Source organism: Gobio gobio (genome assembly GCF_949357685.1).
Source record: "Gobio gobio genome assembly, chromosome: 10".
Lineage (NCBI taxonomy): Eukaryota > Metazoa > Chordata > Actinopteri > Cypriniformes > Gobionidae > Gobio > Gobio gobio.
Window position 1 is genome coordinate 48,615,375 of NC_137116.1, and position 17,251 is coordinate 48,632,625.

Genomic DNA, 17,251 nt, shown 5'->3' on the forward strand with positions numbered 1-17,251 from the left:
TTGTTCATGACTTTTTTGAGTCGTTGCATAAAAACGTAGATTGGTCTAATTTGATACCGAAAAGACTGACTGCCCGTTGACTAACTGCTTGCGGGTCATACTAGAACTTAACATAATGGCTATGTTTATGCAACTGGCCCCTGAAATTGGTGTTGCATCATACATGATATGAATTGCATCATGTTATTTCTAGAAGTCATGGATGATGCAATGATAACAAAGCTTACATCACTCTGTTGAACAAATTGCCATATATCAGCCCTAAAAATCATGCCCTGCTCCTAGTTCCAGCCCTGCTCCAACTCACTTACCTGTAGTTTTCAAATGAGTCTGAAGGACTTGATGAGCCGGATCAGGTGTGTTTAATTAGGGTTGAAGCTAAACTCTGCAGGGCTGTGGCCCTCCAGGAACTGAGTTTTGCACCCCTGTCATACAGTGTCGTGCTCTCTTAAGGTAGGGACACACCAACCAATGCCAAAGAACTAGCGCTGATGAAAGCCGACTGTGTTGTCACCTCGCGACGCCTGCGCCTGAACACACCAAAAGGTCTACAGGCGATTGTGAACTAGCATGCGCATTAGGGCTGTGCGATATTGAAGAAAAATGCGATATCCTTGTTAAATAATGAGATATGCGATACAATATTGCTTTAAGTGTGTAAATTCTATTTCTTTCCCCAACTGATATCTTGCTCTTAAAGCATAACCGACTGTGTTTACATGAGTACTCATCAAGACACCCGTTTTGACATAACTGTGTGTGTATTTGAGAGTTTGAGTGTGTAACAAGACATGAAAAAAAGAATGTTTCGGTGTGTGTGTCAGACAGCAGACAGCACGAGTTGTTTTTCGCAAGTTATTGCATTTAATAACAAATTTTAATGTCAAGCAAGTCACATAAGTAACAGTCGTGTGCCCAGTCTATTCTCTGCTATATGCATCAACCTAAAATGTACACTTTTCACAATGTTGAAGTAGCCTATTAAATTCATTCAGATGTTGCGTGCCCTTGCGATATGCATATTGCGATATTTCGATAATTTCAATATATTGCGCAGCCCTAATGCGCATTCTGCGCCTGCGTGTAAAGGAAATAACTGTCTATTTAAGCAGATATATTTGTCTATATTCGTCAATCAAAAAGGGAAAGCGCAACTAAGACTGCAGGTATACAAACCACAAATCACTTAATCACTTTTGGTCTTATTCTCGTGCACTGACTCGTTCGCTTAGCTGAACAGCCAATCAGAGTTCTCTCTCTCACCGACAGTCCGACGCTGATTCTACATGTTGAATCGGCCAAAAAAAACCTGACGCCGTTCGACAAACTAAGCCGGCTGATGTGGTGTCCCTAGCTTTATTTGTCATTGTTTGATTTTGAAGTATCCCACAGATCATTTTTATGTCATGTTAAAATTGTCACTTTTTGAGGGTGAGCAAAAACGCACGTTTTTGTGTGTCCCTTTTAAATGCAAATGAGCTTCTGCTCCCAGCCCCCTTTCTAGAAGAGGGCCGAGCTTCAAGAGCTCCTGTTAGCAGCTCTGATTACTTTACGCAGTCACACACTGAAAATGTCAGAAACCGTTCAGCCTTTTATGTTCAAACCGGAGTCAGACAATGATGGAGAAGTGACGACATGTAGAATGCAACAGGACGTTTCTGAATGGTTAGTTGATGAATTTATGTAGCTGATGTAGAGTTAACTATCTTCAAGTCATCGATTAGCTTGTTCTGTCATGATAATCTATAAATCGCTCGTGTGGGAACTGTTGTAAGATGCCTTCAGAGCCAGAGAATATATGCTGCATGGAGATGTATAGTTGAACAGGTATAGTTTGAACAGGTATAGTTTAGTTTAATTACGGTTGTAAGTTTTGTCATCTTGCTTTTGACATGCTATTGCATTTGTTACGTACTGTATTGCAATAAAGGTGAAAAGACGGATGCGACAGCTTGAGCAGACTCCTAAATGTGCTTTTCTAAAACAACTCTTCTTTTGTTGCATGTTCCCGGGGGCAGGGTTTATGTAAATTTTAGGGTTTGTGATGTCACCAACCCAGGAAGAAGCTTGTTGAAGTCCCTACCAGCCGTTTGTTGTAGTCCTTTAAAAAGCAATTTCTTTAAAAGAAAATATCTCCCTTTGCATTGAACTTTGAGCGTTGTACATTTTACTAAAGTCAAAAAAGTGAAATCATAATCAAGGACCCTTTTAAGATATGTCAGTGCAAGTTGCTTTCAGTTAAACAGCTCAAACATGCATTTTAGTCTGGGACTAGCTTAAGCCTTTTCTGTGAAACCAGGGGAATACATTTTATTTATATAACCCTTTTACTGATTTTTAAAGTGTTACATAAACAGGACAGGTGACAGGTGCTATCTACACAATATACATAGATGTAAAATATGAAAACTTATATTGGAAACAGTAGCCAATCAGTTTAATTGACATATTTGAATTCATCAAAATACATAATAAATAGCACATTTTATCTCTGAAGCAGATGACTATTAAACATTGTAGACCAGTGTAATCTTTGTTTCATTTACAACTTTTTAAAAATCATTTCTTTAACATGCAGTGCCACATTATATGCAAATAATAATATGCACATAATAATTTCTTCTGCCTCCATTTGTTAATGCACAATAGTAAGTTGCGAATGTTCTCGTTTACAAAATGTAAATTGTAAACCTGTTATATAACCTGTTTTATTTTATATATTTTCCAATTTTTATATATTCAATCCTCTACATTATTGTGCCAGAAGAGTAGTGTCAGTTAAGGCCTTTTTTCCACAAACCATATCGATGTCCTATCAGAGATGATGATGATTAAATCCACTGAACTGATGTGTAACCATATATAGAACCAACTGACATGTTTGGTAATGAACCTGACTTTTCTAGTTTATATGCAAAGGCGATATTTAATGCACAGTCTGTATAACCTTAAGTGGATGTGATCAGCTGTATTTGATTAACATCTTGTAAAAGATGCTAAAAGCTTTTACCTGACTCTCACTTATTTATAGAGCGAGAGAACTTTGACAGCCAGATTCCTCAGGCGTTCCTCCTTTAATAAAGACAGCAGACCGAAAGAGGCCGACAATGTTTAAACAATGAACATTTATCAACTTTTATTGTGTACATTTGAACATAAATACATATATTACATTTGAAATCTGGAATTTAGACTAAGATTTGTTGTTTAAAGCTTAAAGCACTGGTTTTATAACTCCTTCTGGCCTGAAGAGTCAGTATAAAAGATGGATGTTGAAAATGCTAATGTGGATATATCAATCTCTAGTGTGAGTGTGTTAGTGCCCACTGCTGAGTATGACAATGAACACAGATTTATGTCTTTTGTGTTTTGTCTCTTTCAGTCACAGATGAAGACACCGTCAAAAGGTACTATGCCAAGTTTGAGGAGAAGTTCTTTCAGACATGTGAAAAGGAGCTGTCCAAGATCAACACATTCTATTCAGGTATAGTTCTCAATGCATTTTGTATATTAAAGGTGCCCTAATGAATGAGTTAAAACAATATTTTAAATTGTTCTCAGATATCTACATAGAGGGTATGTGGCTTATTTAAGGGCAAAAATTGTCCAGATACAGTTTTACAGGTCCATTTACAACCCTAGAAATTGTCCCTAGAATGAAATGGTCTGTTTTTGCCTTATTTGGAAGGGTCATGAATAGTAATGTGGAGTTCTGCTCTGATTGGCTGTTTCACTGCGCGGCTCATTTCAGTAGCAGCAAAACACAACTCTACTGTCCGGCATGACAATGGAGAGATTAGGCATCCAACCTTATATGTTTGAACCTGTTTCTGACGAAGATGCAGATTCTGAGGAACAACCAATTGTTTTGAGATTGGAAATGGACGCTTCTGATTAGACATGTGCCGGTAAACGGTAATACGATATACCGCAATAATGAACATGCACAATATTGTTATCGTGGGCACTTCAAAATACCGTGAATAATTATTTATTACTAATTATTCAGATTTTTAGAATGAATTTTAAGAATACTTTACCCATCAACCGTTTAAAATGAAAAACACGTCAAAGAGGAACGCGCACTGATGTAAATAGACCGTGCATGAGCCGAGCACATGGCGGAATGAGGAGACTCGCTGAAGTGCACATTCATTCTTCGACAGCAGAGGGCGCTGACGGAACAGCAGAAATGCAGCCGTTTCCCCAGTAATCACATAACCTAATACATAATACTTAATGACTTAAGGCTATTCATTTTCAAACTTGCATTTTATATTTTAATCTGGACTAAATTACATGCCCTAGATATTGTTTGAATGTTCTGACTGTTGTTCAATCACACACTTTACAAGGCTCCAGTATTTAACATTAGTTCCTTCATTAACAAACTGACAATGAAAAATACTTCTAAAGCATGTATTAATCTTAGTTAAATGTACATTTCAGCATACCTATTGTTCTTTATAATTCTTTTGCACTTTAATCTGTTTTAAATATTTGTTTACTTTATACATTTTTGTGTATTGCTTTATTGTATTTAAATGTTTGGTTCTTTTGTTATAAGAAAGTGATTTAACCTGTTATAGTATGACAACACTTTTTTTGCAACTTATTTCAATATCGTGATAATAACGTATACCGTGATAAAAGCTTCAGCAATTAATCGCAACATGAAAATTTGATACCGGCACATGCCTACTTCTGAGTGGTAGTCATTATTTTCAGTAAGAATCTGCAAAACGCAACCGTTATGTCAATACTAGAATTTCAGCCTAAATGTTACCTAGCATATAACATTAACTTTACATGTTAATTCATAATGTAAGCAGTCACAACTTTTGTAAAAACATTTAAATTATTGTAATGTGTCACCGTATGATTTTACAATGACAGCTGCTTCACTTTGAATCACAAACTCTAAACAGCTGGCTAGCGCGTAAATATGTTGTTTGTAGGCTACAGTACAGTTGACAGTAGAGTAGGCCAACTGAAGTGGATAAAATCACTAATTACTGCTTGCTGGAATATAGTTGGAATTGCCCCCTTCTCCAGCATCAGATGCTGAGCGAATCCTGCTTGATATTGTCCCAGGTTAGAAAAATGGTCCGTGGTGAAATGGGCCAAGCAAACGAACATCTTTGAATTAAATTGGTGTGGGATCCTGTTAGATAAACATCAACCATGCTTGTTGACAGTTTTGTTCTTTGGGAAGTGTATGAAAAGTCCTCACATCCCCTGCACAGCCTGGAACATAACATTTATTTCCGTGATCTGCCATTTTCGCTATCCTCGCTTGACGCTTGTTTCTTCACAATACCTGCAGAACTCCCGATGATTCGGCTGTGCAGTTCAGCCTGGCCTTGAACATGGGCTGGCATATGCAAATGTTGGGGGCGTACATATTAATGATCCCGACTGTTGCGTCACAGTCGGTGTAATGTTGAAATTCACCTATTTTTCACGCACAAGATTTACATATGAAGGAGGACGCAAGGGTGTTTGAGATTCACGGTATGTGATTTCAATGTACTGAACTCTTGTTATTCAACTATGTCAAGGTTAATTCAATTTTTCAATCTAGGGCACCTTTAAAATTTAAAATAACTGTTGTCTCTTTGAATATATTTCAAAATGTCATTTATTCCTGTGATGGCAAAGCTGAATTTTCAGCATCATTAATCTAGTCTTCAGTGTCAGATGATCCTTCAGAAATCATTCTAATAGGCTGATTTGGTGCTGAAGAGGTATTTATTATTATTATCAATGTTAAAAGCAGTTTTGCTTAATATTTTTGTGGAAACCCTGGTGCATTTTTTTGTAAAAATGTAAAAGTCTTTTCTGTTAGTTTTCAATTTAATGCATCCTTGCTGAATAAAAGTATCAGTTTACTTTAAATGATTATGTTCTCTAAATGGTAGTGCATACATTAATTAACAATCTCTCAACAGAAATAAAAACGTTGTACAACTTTTTTGAGGATCAAAGAGAGCTTTATTCGGCATTAACCATCGTTAATAGTTATCTTTTAATAATACTAACTGTTTGGCTACTATAATTTGCATTCCTTCTGTAACTCATAAATGGCTCAAGTGGAACCAAACTTTACTGTGGTTGAACTGCAGCGTCCTGCTAAATGCTGTCAAGGGATTCCCTGTGCATGAGGTCAGGGTGTGCAGCACTATTTGGGAACGTGATGTAATATGTAATGCCTGCAGTAGACGTTTTAAAATGCGTCAAGGGGAATAGACTATGTTTGGACTGATAATAAATGCACACTGCAACATAAGCTGTGTTGTTGCATTGACTTCAGGCTAATAGGAATGTCTGATCTCTACTGCCTCTAGTGGCTGGTTAGTGCATCGAACAACAGACTTACATTGAAAGCATGAGATTGATGCTTTGTTTGCATGTTGATGCATTGTTAGCATGCATCATAAATGAGAATATAACAATAGGTCATTCTGCTTGAAATTAAAATCTCAAAATGAGATGCGACTGAGGAATCTGCATTTATTCTGAAACAAAGAAGCAGATGTACATTAATAATTTAATATGAAAGGAAAACATTCATTCTGCTTATAATCTTGGTTTAGTCTTTTTATCCACCAGTTGCTACTTAAAATCATTCACTCCCTCGGTGCGGCAGGTTTGACGGTCGGACCAAAATAAACTCTAATCGAGTTGCCCAGCCAAAGAAAGCTGGCAAGTCCATTAAGCTGGAAACATCTCTGACCCCATACTTTATATTATTTTGTCCTTTTGGGAAAACGCATGGAGGTTTTTCCACAAGGGCAAAATTAGATAAAGTTTCCTTCACTTGAAAGTAAACAGGAAAGATGTCAAAAAACATAAATGCTAATTTAGCCAATGAACAATGTCATTCTGCAGATAATGTTGTCAGTGCATACATAGACCTGTTTTCGAGGTTTATGTAGTGATGTGCAAGGCATTAGCATATTCAATGCATTAGAAACTGAAATCCATATTAGGATGGCTGCTGCTGTTACTGCACTATAACTAATTCTGTCCAGTTGACCCAGACTGTGTTGGCCAAGACCCCTGTCCCCTGCCTCCCCGCTGAGTGGTCCTGAATTAACAACATAGTTTCTAAACCTTCAGTACATGCAGTCTTTGTCCCAGTGGATGAGATCTGCTAAGCACATAAATTCTTAGCACCATCTTAGCCATGATCAGCCTTCAGCGGCACAGACCTTAGTCAGACTATAATAGACTACATTAAACTGGCATGAAAGAAAACGAGGTTGTACCGTTAATTTGATATGTTGTACTATCCTAAGGTCACATCTTTTATTCACAGCCAATGTTTTTTCTGGACATTTCCTATATCAGCCAGTGCTATACTATATTGGCAAAAATATGGGGACACCCCTCTAAATCACTGAATTCCGGTGTTCCAATCACTTCCATGGCCACAGGTGTGTAAAATCAAGCACCTAGGCATGCAGATGCTTCTACAAACATTTGTGAAAGAATGTGTCGCACTCAGGAGCTCAGTGAATTCAAGCGTGGTACCGTGATAGGTTGCCATCTGTGCAATAAGTCCATTCATGAAATTTCCTCCCTACTAAATATTCCACGGTCAACTGTTAGTGGTGTTATAACAAAGTGGAAGCAATTGGGAACAACAGCAACTCAGCCACGACACGAAGTGGTAGGCCACGTAAAATCACAGAGCGGGGTCAGTGCATGCTAAGGCACACAGTGCGCAGAAGTCACAACCAATACTACAGACCTCCAAACTTTGTGTGGCCTTCAGATTAGCTCAAGAACAGTGTGTAGAGAGCTTCATGGAATGGGTTTCCATGGCCGAGCAGCTGCATCCAATCCTTACATCACCAAGTGCAATGCAAAGTGTTGGATGCAGTGGTGTAAAGCATGCCGCCACTGGACTCTAGAGCAGTGGAGATGTGTTCTCTGGAGTGACCAATCACGCTTCTCTGTTTGGCAATCCGATGGACGAGTGTGGGTTTGGCGGTTGCCAGGAGAATGGTACTTGCCTGACTGCATTGTGCCAAGTGTAAAGTTTGGTGGATGGGGGATTATGGTGTGGGGTTGTTTTTCAAGGGTGGGGCTTTTCCTCTTAGTTCCAGTGAAAGGAACTCTTAATGCTTCAGCATACCAAGACATTTTGGACAATTTCATGCTCCCAACATGACTGCTCACCAGTGCACAAAGCAAGGTCCATGAAGACATGGATGAGTGAGTTTGGTGTGGAGGATTGACTGGCCTACACAGAGTCCTGACCTCAACCCGATAGAACACCTTTGGGATGAATTAGAGCGGAGACTGTGAGCCTCGTCCAACATCAGTGCCTGACCTCACAAATGTGCTTCTAGAAGAATGGTCAAAAATTCCCGTATACACACATAAACCTTGTGGAAAGCCTTCCCAGAAGAGTTGAAGCTGTTATAGCTGCAAAGGGTGGGCCAACTGCATATTAAACCCTACGGATTAAGAATGTGATGTCATTAAAGTGCATGTAAAGGCAGGCGTCCCAAAACTTTGTGCAATACAGTGTATAACTTACTCTTTATTATTATTATTATTATTATTATAATTATTATAGAAATGCATTTTTTTGTGCTTTGTAAACTTTTTTGCCAAATTTTACTTGTGACAGCTTTTAACTGGCTAAAATAAATCAGGTTTTGTTGAAGTAGTAAAAATGAGCTATGATTGCCTTGGTTGCATCCATTTAAAATTGGTTGAAAATGATAAACCAATGAAATGTGTAAAAGTGTTTATGAAAGCTTATGCAAATTTTCAGCTGTTCTTGTAAAGAAAACTGCAACATTTGAGGAAAAAAGTTTAATTTACATGTGTAAGAAATGAGATATATATATATATATATATATATATATATATATATATATATATATATATATATATATATATATATATATATATATATATATATATAAAAATACTATAAATAATAATAATATTACCAACAATATAAAATAAAATAATACACGCATTTAAAATTAGACATTTTTTAAATTAGGATTCGTCACACAAATTTTACTTTTATAGTTTTTGGGCTCAATGAAAATGTTGGCAGTTCTAGAAGAAATCCCTGGGAAAGTGGACAAATTAGCCTTGAGGATACAAAGTGTGGCAGCTCTCCTCCTCATTCTCACTGAGGGTTATAACCCCGCCAACAGGGTTCCCAGTATTTACTTGTTGAACCTAATACCCATTTCCTTCCTCTGAAAGTGAGATGGGCGAGCAGGCTCCTGTTCACCAAACTGTGCTGGGATGCAGGCCAGCGTGGATAATGCTGTCTGAGATATCGCCCTTACAGGAAGAGGCTCATCTCTGACAGGAAATCTGCCTGCTTTACTTTCCAATTGATGGATAGAATGAGGGATTTATTTGTCATGCAAAATGGATTCTGGTGCATCTCATTGCAGGGTTGTAAGCCAAGCAGGCTTAATGTCTCTCAATATACATAGTTAAATAGTACTTAATACATTTTAAGATAGTCTTTTTGTTTTTTTTGTCCTGGCATACACCCAGGTTTTTTTGTTTGCCATGTTCTCTCAACGACCATAAATCGGATAAAATGTAATTATTAATATTTCCTTCTCTTTTTGGATCTTCACAGAGAAACTGGCTGAGGCGCAGCGGCGATTCGCAACTTTGCAGAATGAGCTGCAGACGTCTCTGGATGCCCAGCGGGAGAGCAACGCTCCAGGGCTGCGCAGTCGCCGCAAAACGGTGTTACCTTTGTCCAACAAAGAGCGCAACAAACATCGCAACATCAAAGACCTGCAGCTGGCCTTCAGCGAGTTCTACCTCAGCCTCATTCTCCTGCAGAACTACCAGGTCTGATAATTGTCATGTTTTTGTTGTTGTTCGTCTCCTCTTCTGCACGTTGACCTTTTCCTGACTGCCTCTTGGGTTTTTTTGGTTCTGTTGACACTTTTCAGATGGGTTTTCATTCATTTTATCTTCATTCCTGTGCACTTTACAAATGTTATACGCATTTCCATATTTTTTCCCCCATATTTCTTTATCCTTCCATCAGTTTGAAAATAGTTGATTTGTTTGTCATGATTTCAAAACCTTTTTCAAACTTTTGTTACCTATTTTTGACTGACAAAAAGTTATTATTTTAATAATTTAATAACACATTCACATGTTCATGGTTGATGTCTGATGTCAGTTAATCGTCACGGCATGCAGGTAAACAAATAAAATATTTAATCTTTTTTCAGTGTCTTATTTTAGTGTCTTAAAAATTAGTTTTTATTTTCAAATAATTTTATTTATTTAAATTATACAATTTAAGTAATTATTTTCATCAACTCATGAACCAGTTCCCAGGGTTGAGAAACCCTGATCTAAAAGGTTTTATGGTTGAATTCTTGAAATAGTACATTTCATACACAAATATTGGTAGTGCTTATATTTGAATTTCTTTATAAAAGTGAAATTGAAATGGATAGTGGATAGTGAAGGAAAAGCAGTCAACAATTAACCAGCATGTGAACTGCCTTAACTCTTTCCTTGCCAAACATGGAATTTTCCGTTATTTGTGAGAAAACACTTCCCCGACAAACACAGAATTTTCTGTGTTTCCACTGTTATACGCTAAGGGGCGCTATTACGAATCTTCTGAATGAGTACATAATATCCTGATCAAAACACAGGCGAAAGAAGACACTCAAAAAACAAGCGATCGTATGTAAGCAGATGCATATGTAAAATAACGTGATCATCAACATTAAACATCATATAAATCAAAACCGCCTAATGTTACTGACTGAAATGTTGCCACAGAACGAGCTATAGGACTGTGCAAGCATTAGGGGTGTTGATGGACTCCATCTGTGTTTGATCATCGTTCTGAATCTGATCTGGATGTAGTCTTTGACAAAAAAAATCTCAGATTTTCTCAGCTTTTTGTTCAAAATGTTGCTTTTTTTAATGAAACTTACCCATATTTAAGTGTTGATTAAAAAGGAATGCATGAAGCTAGAATAAAACAGGTTTTTTGTTGATTAAGCAGAGGGTCTACTCTTTCTTTTGATATATGGTATGCTCCGATATTCATACAACAAAATATTCTATGGTCAAAAACCCTGGCGGGCGAAGGCAACTTTTTTTTAAAACTCTGATGGGGAAAGAGTTAATACAGTTACAAAATACAAAATATCCCAGGATGCACCAGATGTCCAGAGCGAAGAGCTAGAATATTCATTTGTTTTCATGGCTTTTCTTCTAAAATGTCTAATTATATTATTACATTATCCTGAGAACTGTAACGTACTGCTCCAAGACAGAGGTTGAGAATCCAAATTCAGCTTTATTTGTAAGGGGTAATCCACAATCGTAGTCAAAAACAGGCAACAGGTCATACACAGGCAAGCAGTCCAAATAGGCAAACAAGGCAGGAGAGACAGGCAAACGGGTAATCCACGGAACAGGCAAGAAATCCAAAACCAGAGACATGAAACCAGGGAAACGCTCAGAAATGCAGTTTACAACAAAACAAGACTTCGCAGTTGATGAAAGAGTGAACATGGTTTATATAGGCTGGGGTAATGGGGTAATGTGACACAGGTGCAAACAATGAGTGATGATGAGTCCGGGCAAAGGATTATGGGTAATGTAGTTTATGATGAAGTGACAAGTCCGGGGTGGAGTGACAGTTTGAAGTGGAGTGCCCTCAGGTGTTTCTCATGGGCACTCACACTGGTGAATTGTGACAAGAACTGAGTAGACATGTCTCAACATGTAGAACTTGAGGATTGCTCTTTCCTGTGTGTTGTTAGATGTGTAGCATCTTTGCTTAATTTCATATTCTGATTTACCCAAACCTCATACAGAATCTGAACTTCACTGGATTCCGTAAGATTCTGAAGAAACATGATAAGATTCTGGATACACAGCGTGGGGCCGATTGGCGTGTGGCTCACGTGGAGGTGGCTCCATTCTACACCTGTAAGAAGATCACACAGCTCATCTCTGAGACCGAGGTAGACTGCCTGTCTCCACGTTTAGACTTTTGACTTCCTGCTCATAAGATAGTCAGATTGTGTTAGAGTTACTGTAAACTCCCGTTGCTGCCTAAAGTGATAAATGCTGCTTAAACCCCTAGAGTGAATAAAGCTTTAAAGCAGAAATGATCAATCTAAAGTGTGTTGTCTGACCTTTGACCATTGTGTGCCCAGGCTCTGGTGACCACAGAGCTGGAAGGTGGTGACCGTCAGAAGGCCATGAAGAGGCTGAGGGTTCCACCTCTTGGAGCAGCACAGGTAACCAAAGAACATACAGACAGAAATTGTGTAATCTAGTGATTGTCCACCTCAGACTTTCGACTGAATGCTGTTTGTTTATCTTCAATGCCTTTACGTGTCTGAAAAAATATAGTATTAGCATTGAATATCTGGTTGATGCTTCATAACTTTTAAAAACTGAAAAACAGAACTTGATTCAATCTTCAATTATCCTCAATGAAAATGTAACTTAGGTTCTCGGGACTTCCTAATATAAAACATGACAATTTGGTAACACTTTATTTTAAGATGACATAGTTACATATTAGTATAAGTACATGTATACAAGTACATTAATATTACTCAGTTCTTATTTGAGTAAGTTCAATGTAATTATGTCAACTTAAAATAATTTGTAACCTAAAATGTAATCAATTTTCACCGGCTAAGATTCTTGGGTTCTACCAGTTTATTTGATTTCTTTTGTTGTAATTTTCTTCCTATAAAATATATAGGTTAATAGAAAATGACAGATAATTAATTATCTGATAATTATTTTTACACATACATCACTAAAATCTCTGGGAGAATAAAGTCTGTTTAAAAAAAACATGAAGGTTAAGTGTTCTGTATTAAATATTGAATTAGCATTTAATATTGGATTTTATTTACTTTCAATAACGTCTATGTAGATTATTTTAGTGATGAATACAAAATACTAAAGCAAAACCGGCATGGAAACCACAAACATGCTAGTTGAAAAATTGCATAATAGCCAAGAAAAATATGTGAAATGTATCTGCAGTGTCTTTTCATGCAGTACTTTTAGCTGTAGGTCAGTAACAGTTGTGTAAGTCCTCAGGAACTATATAATAAAAAAGGCAGCGTGGGTGGAGAGATACACCTTTGCTTGGAACATCATGTACAATACATTGCAGGAATAAAATACTGTGTAAAAAGTGTAAAAAAAATAAAAAATGAAAGCATCAAGGTTTTAAGTCAACTACTTAAAAATGCACTGAACCTGAAATGTTAAGTTGCCATGGCTTAAATATACAATTATTTTAATATTTGCTCATGTGTAATTGCTATGTATGTGTAAATCATAATAGAAAAGCTGCACTGGGATGCATTCCATGTGTTCCTGGAAGTTATTGCATTGATCAAGTGTGTTTTTTCTCAACCTCAGCCTGCACCTGCATGGACCACCTTCCGTGTGGGACTGTATTGTGGGGTCTTCATTGTCCTGGCTGTCGCCTTCGTCCTTACTGGTACAGTTGTGAACCTTGTTGCACACTCAGACCAACATACCAACTATACCAGTTGATCTTTATCTTATCGAGTGTATAATATATGACTCATTAATCATAGAACAGTGCAGTAATTGATACATCTGTGTGACTGATCTTTCCCTCTCAGGTGCTTTTTTCATTCGTAATCAGAACATCTGGCCACTGGTGCGCATCTACCGCGGTGGTTTCCTGTTGATTGAGTTCCTCTTCCTTTTGGGGATTAACACTTATGGCTGGAGGCAGGCGGGTGTCAATCATGTGCTAATTTTTGAGCTAAACCCCCGAAACAATCTTTCACATCAACATCTGTTTGAGGTGAGACGCGACATGAAGGAAACTTTGCAGAGAGTCTGTATATACAGTACCGTTTAAAAGTTTGGAGTTGGTAAGATATTTTCAAAATCAAGATCAAAATAGTAGTTTTCTAAAATAAAATAACTGTATAATAGTAAACTATAACTAGTATGATACTAGTTGTTTCTAATAGTAAAATAACTGTTTTCTATTTGAATATATTTTAAAATGTAATTTATTCCTGTGATGGCAAAGCTGAATTTTCAACATCATTGATTCTTCAGAAATCATTTTTACATGCTAATTTGCTGGAAACATTACTTATTATTAACAATGTTGAAAACAGTAATGCTGATTCTTTTTTTCTCTTTCTTTAGATTGCAGGGTTTTTGGGGGTGTTGTGGTGTCTCAGCATCCTTTCCTGTCTGTTTGCGGACTACACTTGGCTCCCTATGCAGACGAACCCCCTCATCCTCTATGGCTTTATGGTGCTCTTCCTCATCAACCCCTTCAAAACTGCCTACTACAAATCCCGTTTCTGGCTCATCAAACTTCTGGTGAGAGACAAAACTTATCAGCAGATGCTGTGAAACCTTTACATAATACAAATCTAGAGCCAGATTTACTAAAAAGGGCAAATTATCCCGTTTCTGGCTCATCAAACTTCTGGTGAGAGACAAAACTTATCAGCAGATGCTGTGAAACCTTTACATAATACAAATCTAGAGCCAGATTTACTAAAAAGGGCAAATTACCGTGAGAGCATAATCCCAAAAAAGCGCAGATGGGAGTGTAAAGTTCGCAACGCAATCTACCAAGAGTAGAGCATGGTTTAAGACATGCTTGTAATGGTGCAAATACCAGTAAATTGACTAGCGCAAACCTTAGTAAATCACCTTGCGTGATTCATTTAAATTGTCTCCTCCCACAAATTTTGCGTCTGAAAGGGAAACAAATTTTTTCAGCGCAATTATTTTCACAGGGTCTTTAGTAAATCCTGACAGTAGTTTTTTAACGCTAAAAGAGGGTTTGCGCTGGCGCAAGCTGTTAGTAAATCTGGCCCCTAGAGGTCTAATAGCAATTGAACATTAAGAGCTTTTTTCGTTGACATAAATACAGGGAGTGCAGAATTATTAGGCACGTTGATTTTCTGATCATATTTTTTTTCCAGGCACATTTGACCAATTCCAAACCACAGTAATCCTAATAACTACTATTGATTTAGTATTTAATAATGTATAAGTGATATATAATTGTTCATGAAGGCTGGAAATGAAAATCACCTTATATTCAGGTGTGCAGAATTATTAGGCATGTTTTATTTTACAGATAAATTGAGCCAAAAAAGAGATTTAACTCAGACTGAAAAGTCAAAAAGTATTAAATGCCTATGAGAAGGATGCAATACTAATGCAATACTAGACATTGCAGTTAAGGCATGACCATTGGACAGTGAAATGCTCGTTGGGTCAGCAGGATCTGACAAAAACAGGTGGTGAAGAAAAGACACCTGTTAACTGCAAAAGAATTAAGAATTAAGGTGAAGAATTCAGGGTGAAACCATCAGGAACCCTTTAGTCTCCAGCGCCACCATTTTCCAGAGCTGCAACCTACCTGGAGTCTCCAGAAGTGCAAGGTGTCAGGATCTCAGAGACTTCAATTAGGTAAAGAATCCTAAAAAATGACCCCCACTAAATAAGAATCACAAGCTGAAGTGTTGTAAAATACATGAAGAAGGTTTTTTTATAGGCTTTATGGACAGATAGGTTGAGAGTGACTCTTGAAGGACCAGCACCACATCCTCTAGTACCACTGTTTGAAGAATTCATCTTCCAGAATCTGGCAGTACGTTTTGGGAGTTCATTTTTAGTCCATCTCTGCAAAACGGACTTCAGGATGGACTAAAATGAACTCCCTATACGTACTGCCAGATTCTGGAAGATGAATTCTTCAAACAGTGGTACTAGAGGATGTGGTGCTGGTCCTTCAAGAGTCATTCTCAACCTATAAAACCTATAAAGCCTATAAAAAAACCTTCTTCATGTATTTTACAACACTTCAGCTTGTGATTCTTATCTAGTGGGGGTCATTTTTTAGGATTCTTTACCTAACTGAAGTCTCTGAGATCCTGACACCTTGCACTTCTGGAGACTCCAGGTAGGTTGCAGCTTTGGAAAATGGTGGCGCTGGAGACTAAAGGGTTCCTGATGGTTTCACCCTTAATTCTTCACCTTAATTCTTAATTCTTTTGCAGTTAACAGGTGTCTTTTCTTCACCACCTGTTTTTGTCAGATCCTGCTGACCCAACGAGCATTTCACTGTCCAATGGTCATGCCTTAACTGCAATGTCTAGTATTGCATTAGTATTGCATCCTTCTCATGGGCATTTAATACTTTTTGACTTTTCAGTCTGAGTTAAATCTCTTTTTTGGCTCAATTTATCTGTAAAAGAAAACATGCCTAATAATTCTGCACACCTGAATATAAGGTGATTTTCATTTCCAGCCTTCATGAACAATTATATATCACTTATACATTATTAAATACTAAATCAATAGTAGTTATTAGGATTACTGTGGTTTGGAATTGATCAAATGTGCCTGGAAAAAAAATATGATCAGAAAATCAACGTGCCTAATAATTCTGCACTCCCTGTATAAGCAGGCTCCGTTCAGATATGCAATGCCTATTTTTCATGATCCAATCATTTCCAAATTAATTTTAAAAAGTTCCAACCCAAATATCCTGTTTAACTTAGAAATGTATCAAATTACAAGTAAAGTGGGTTACAAACCGCATTTAAAATCTTCATATCCTGTGTTGTTTTATAGCAGTAACAATTTTTCCCCTTGCCCTATGAGATACAGGGGCATTTTTTAAAATAAGTCTCTTATGCTTACCAAGGCGGCATTTATTTGATCAAAAATACAGTGGAAACTGTCAAATTTGTGAAGTATATTAATACAATTTAAAATAACGGTTTTCTATTTTTTTTTATATTTTATGTATGTCATTTATTCCTGTGATGATAAAGCTGAATTTTCAGCATCATTACTCCAGTCTTCAGTGTCACATGATCCTTCAGAAATCATTCTAATATGATATGCTGCTCAAGAAACATTTATTATTGAAAACAGTTGTGCTGCTTAATATTTTTGTGTAAACTGTGATATGTTTTTCAGAATTCTTTGTTCAAATGAACCGCATTTATTTGAAATAGTCATTGTAAATTATTTATAACATTATAAATGTCTTAAATTACATTTTTGATAATTTGAATAATGTGTCATTGCTGAATGAAAGTATCAATTTCTTAAAAAAAAAAAACTTAACCCAAACTGTGTGTACAGAGCGTTTCAGTGATGTCTGTGTTTGTACAGGAGTGTGATTATGCATGTGTCTGTGTGAGGCACGGGG

General features: G+C 37.1%; 1 protein-coding gene across 1 annotated transcript in view; it reads left to right on the forward strand.

Moving 5' to 3' along the window:
* xpr1a (xenotropic and polytropic retrovirus receptor 1a) overlaps positions 1 to 17,251 on the forward strand; it is an 89,257-nt gene that overhangs the window by 52,925 nt on the left and 19,081 nt on the right. The window contains exons 3-9 of the mRNA XM_079826584.1: positions 3,383 to 3,484; positions 9,632 to 9,852; positions 11,859 to 12,008; positions 12,204 to 12,287; positions 13,438 to 13,519; positions 13,668 to 13,855; positions 14,212 to 14,391. Of these exons, the coding sequence (XP_079682710.1) occupies positions 3,383 to 3,484; positions 9,632 to 9,852; positions 11,859 to 12,008; positions 12,204 to 12,287; positions 13,438 to 13,519; positions 13,668 to 13,855; positions 14,212 to 14,391 (1,007 nt within the window). The remainder of the gene's footprint in view (positions 1 to 3,382; positions 3,485 to 9,631; positions 9,853 to 11,858; positions 12,009 to 12,203; positions 12,288 to 13,437; positions 13,520 to 13,667; positions 13,856 to 14,211; positions 14,392 to 17,251) is intronic.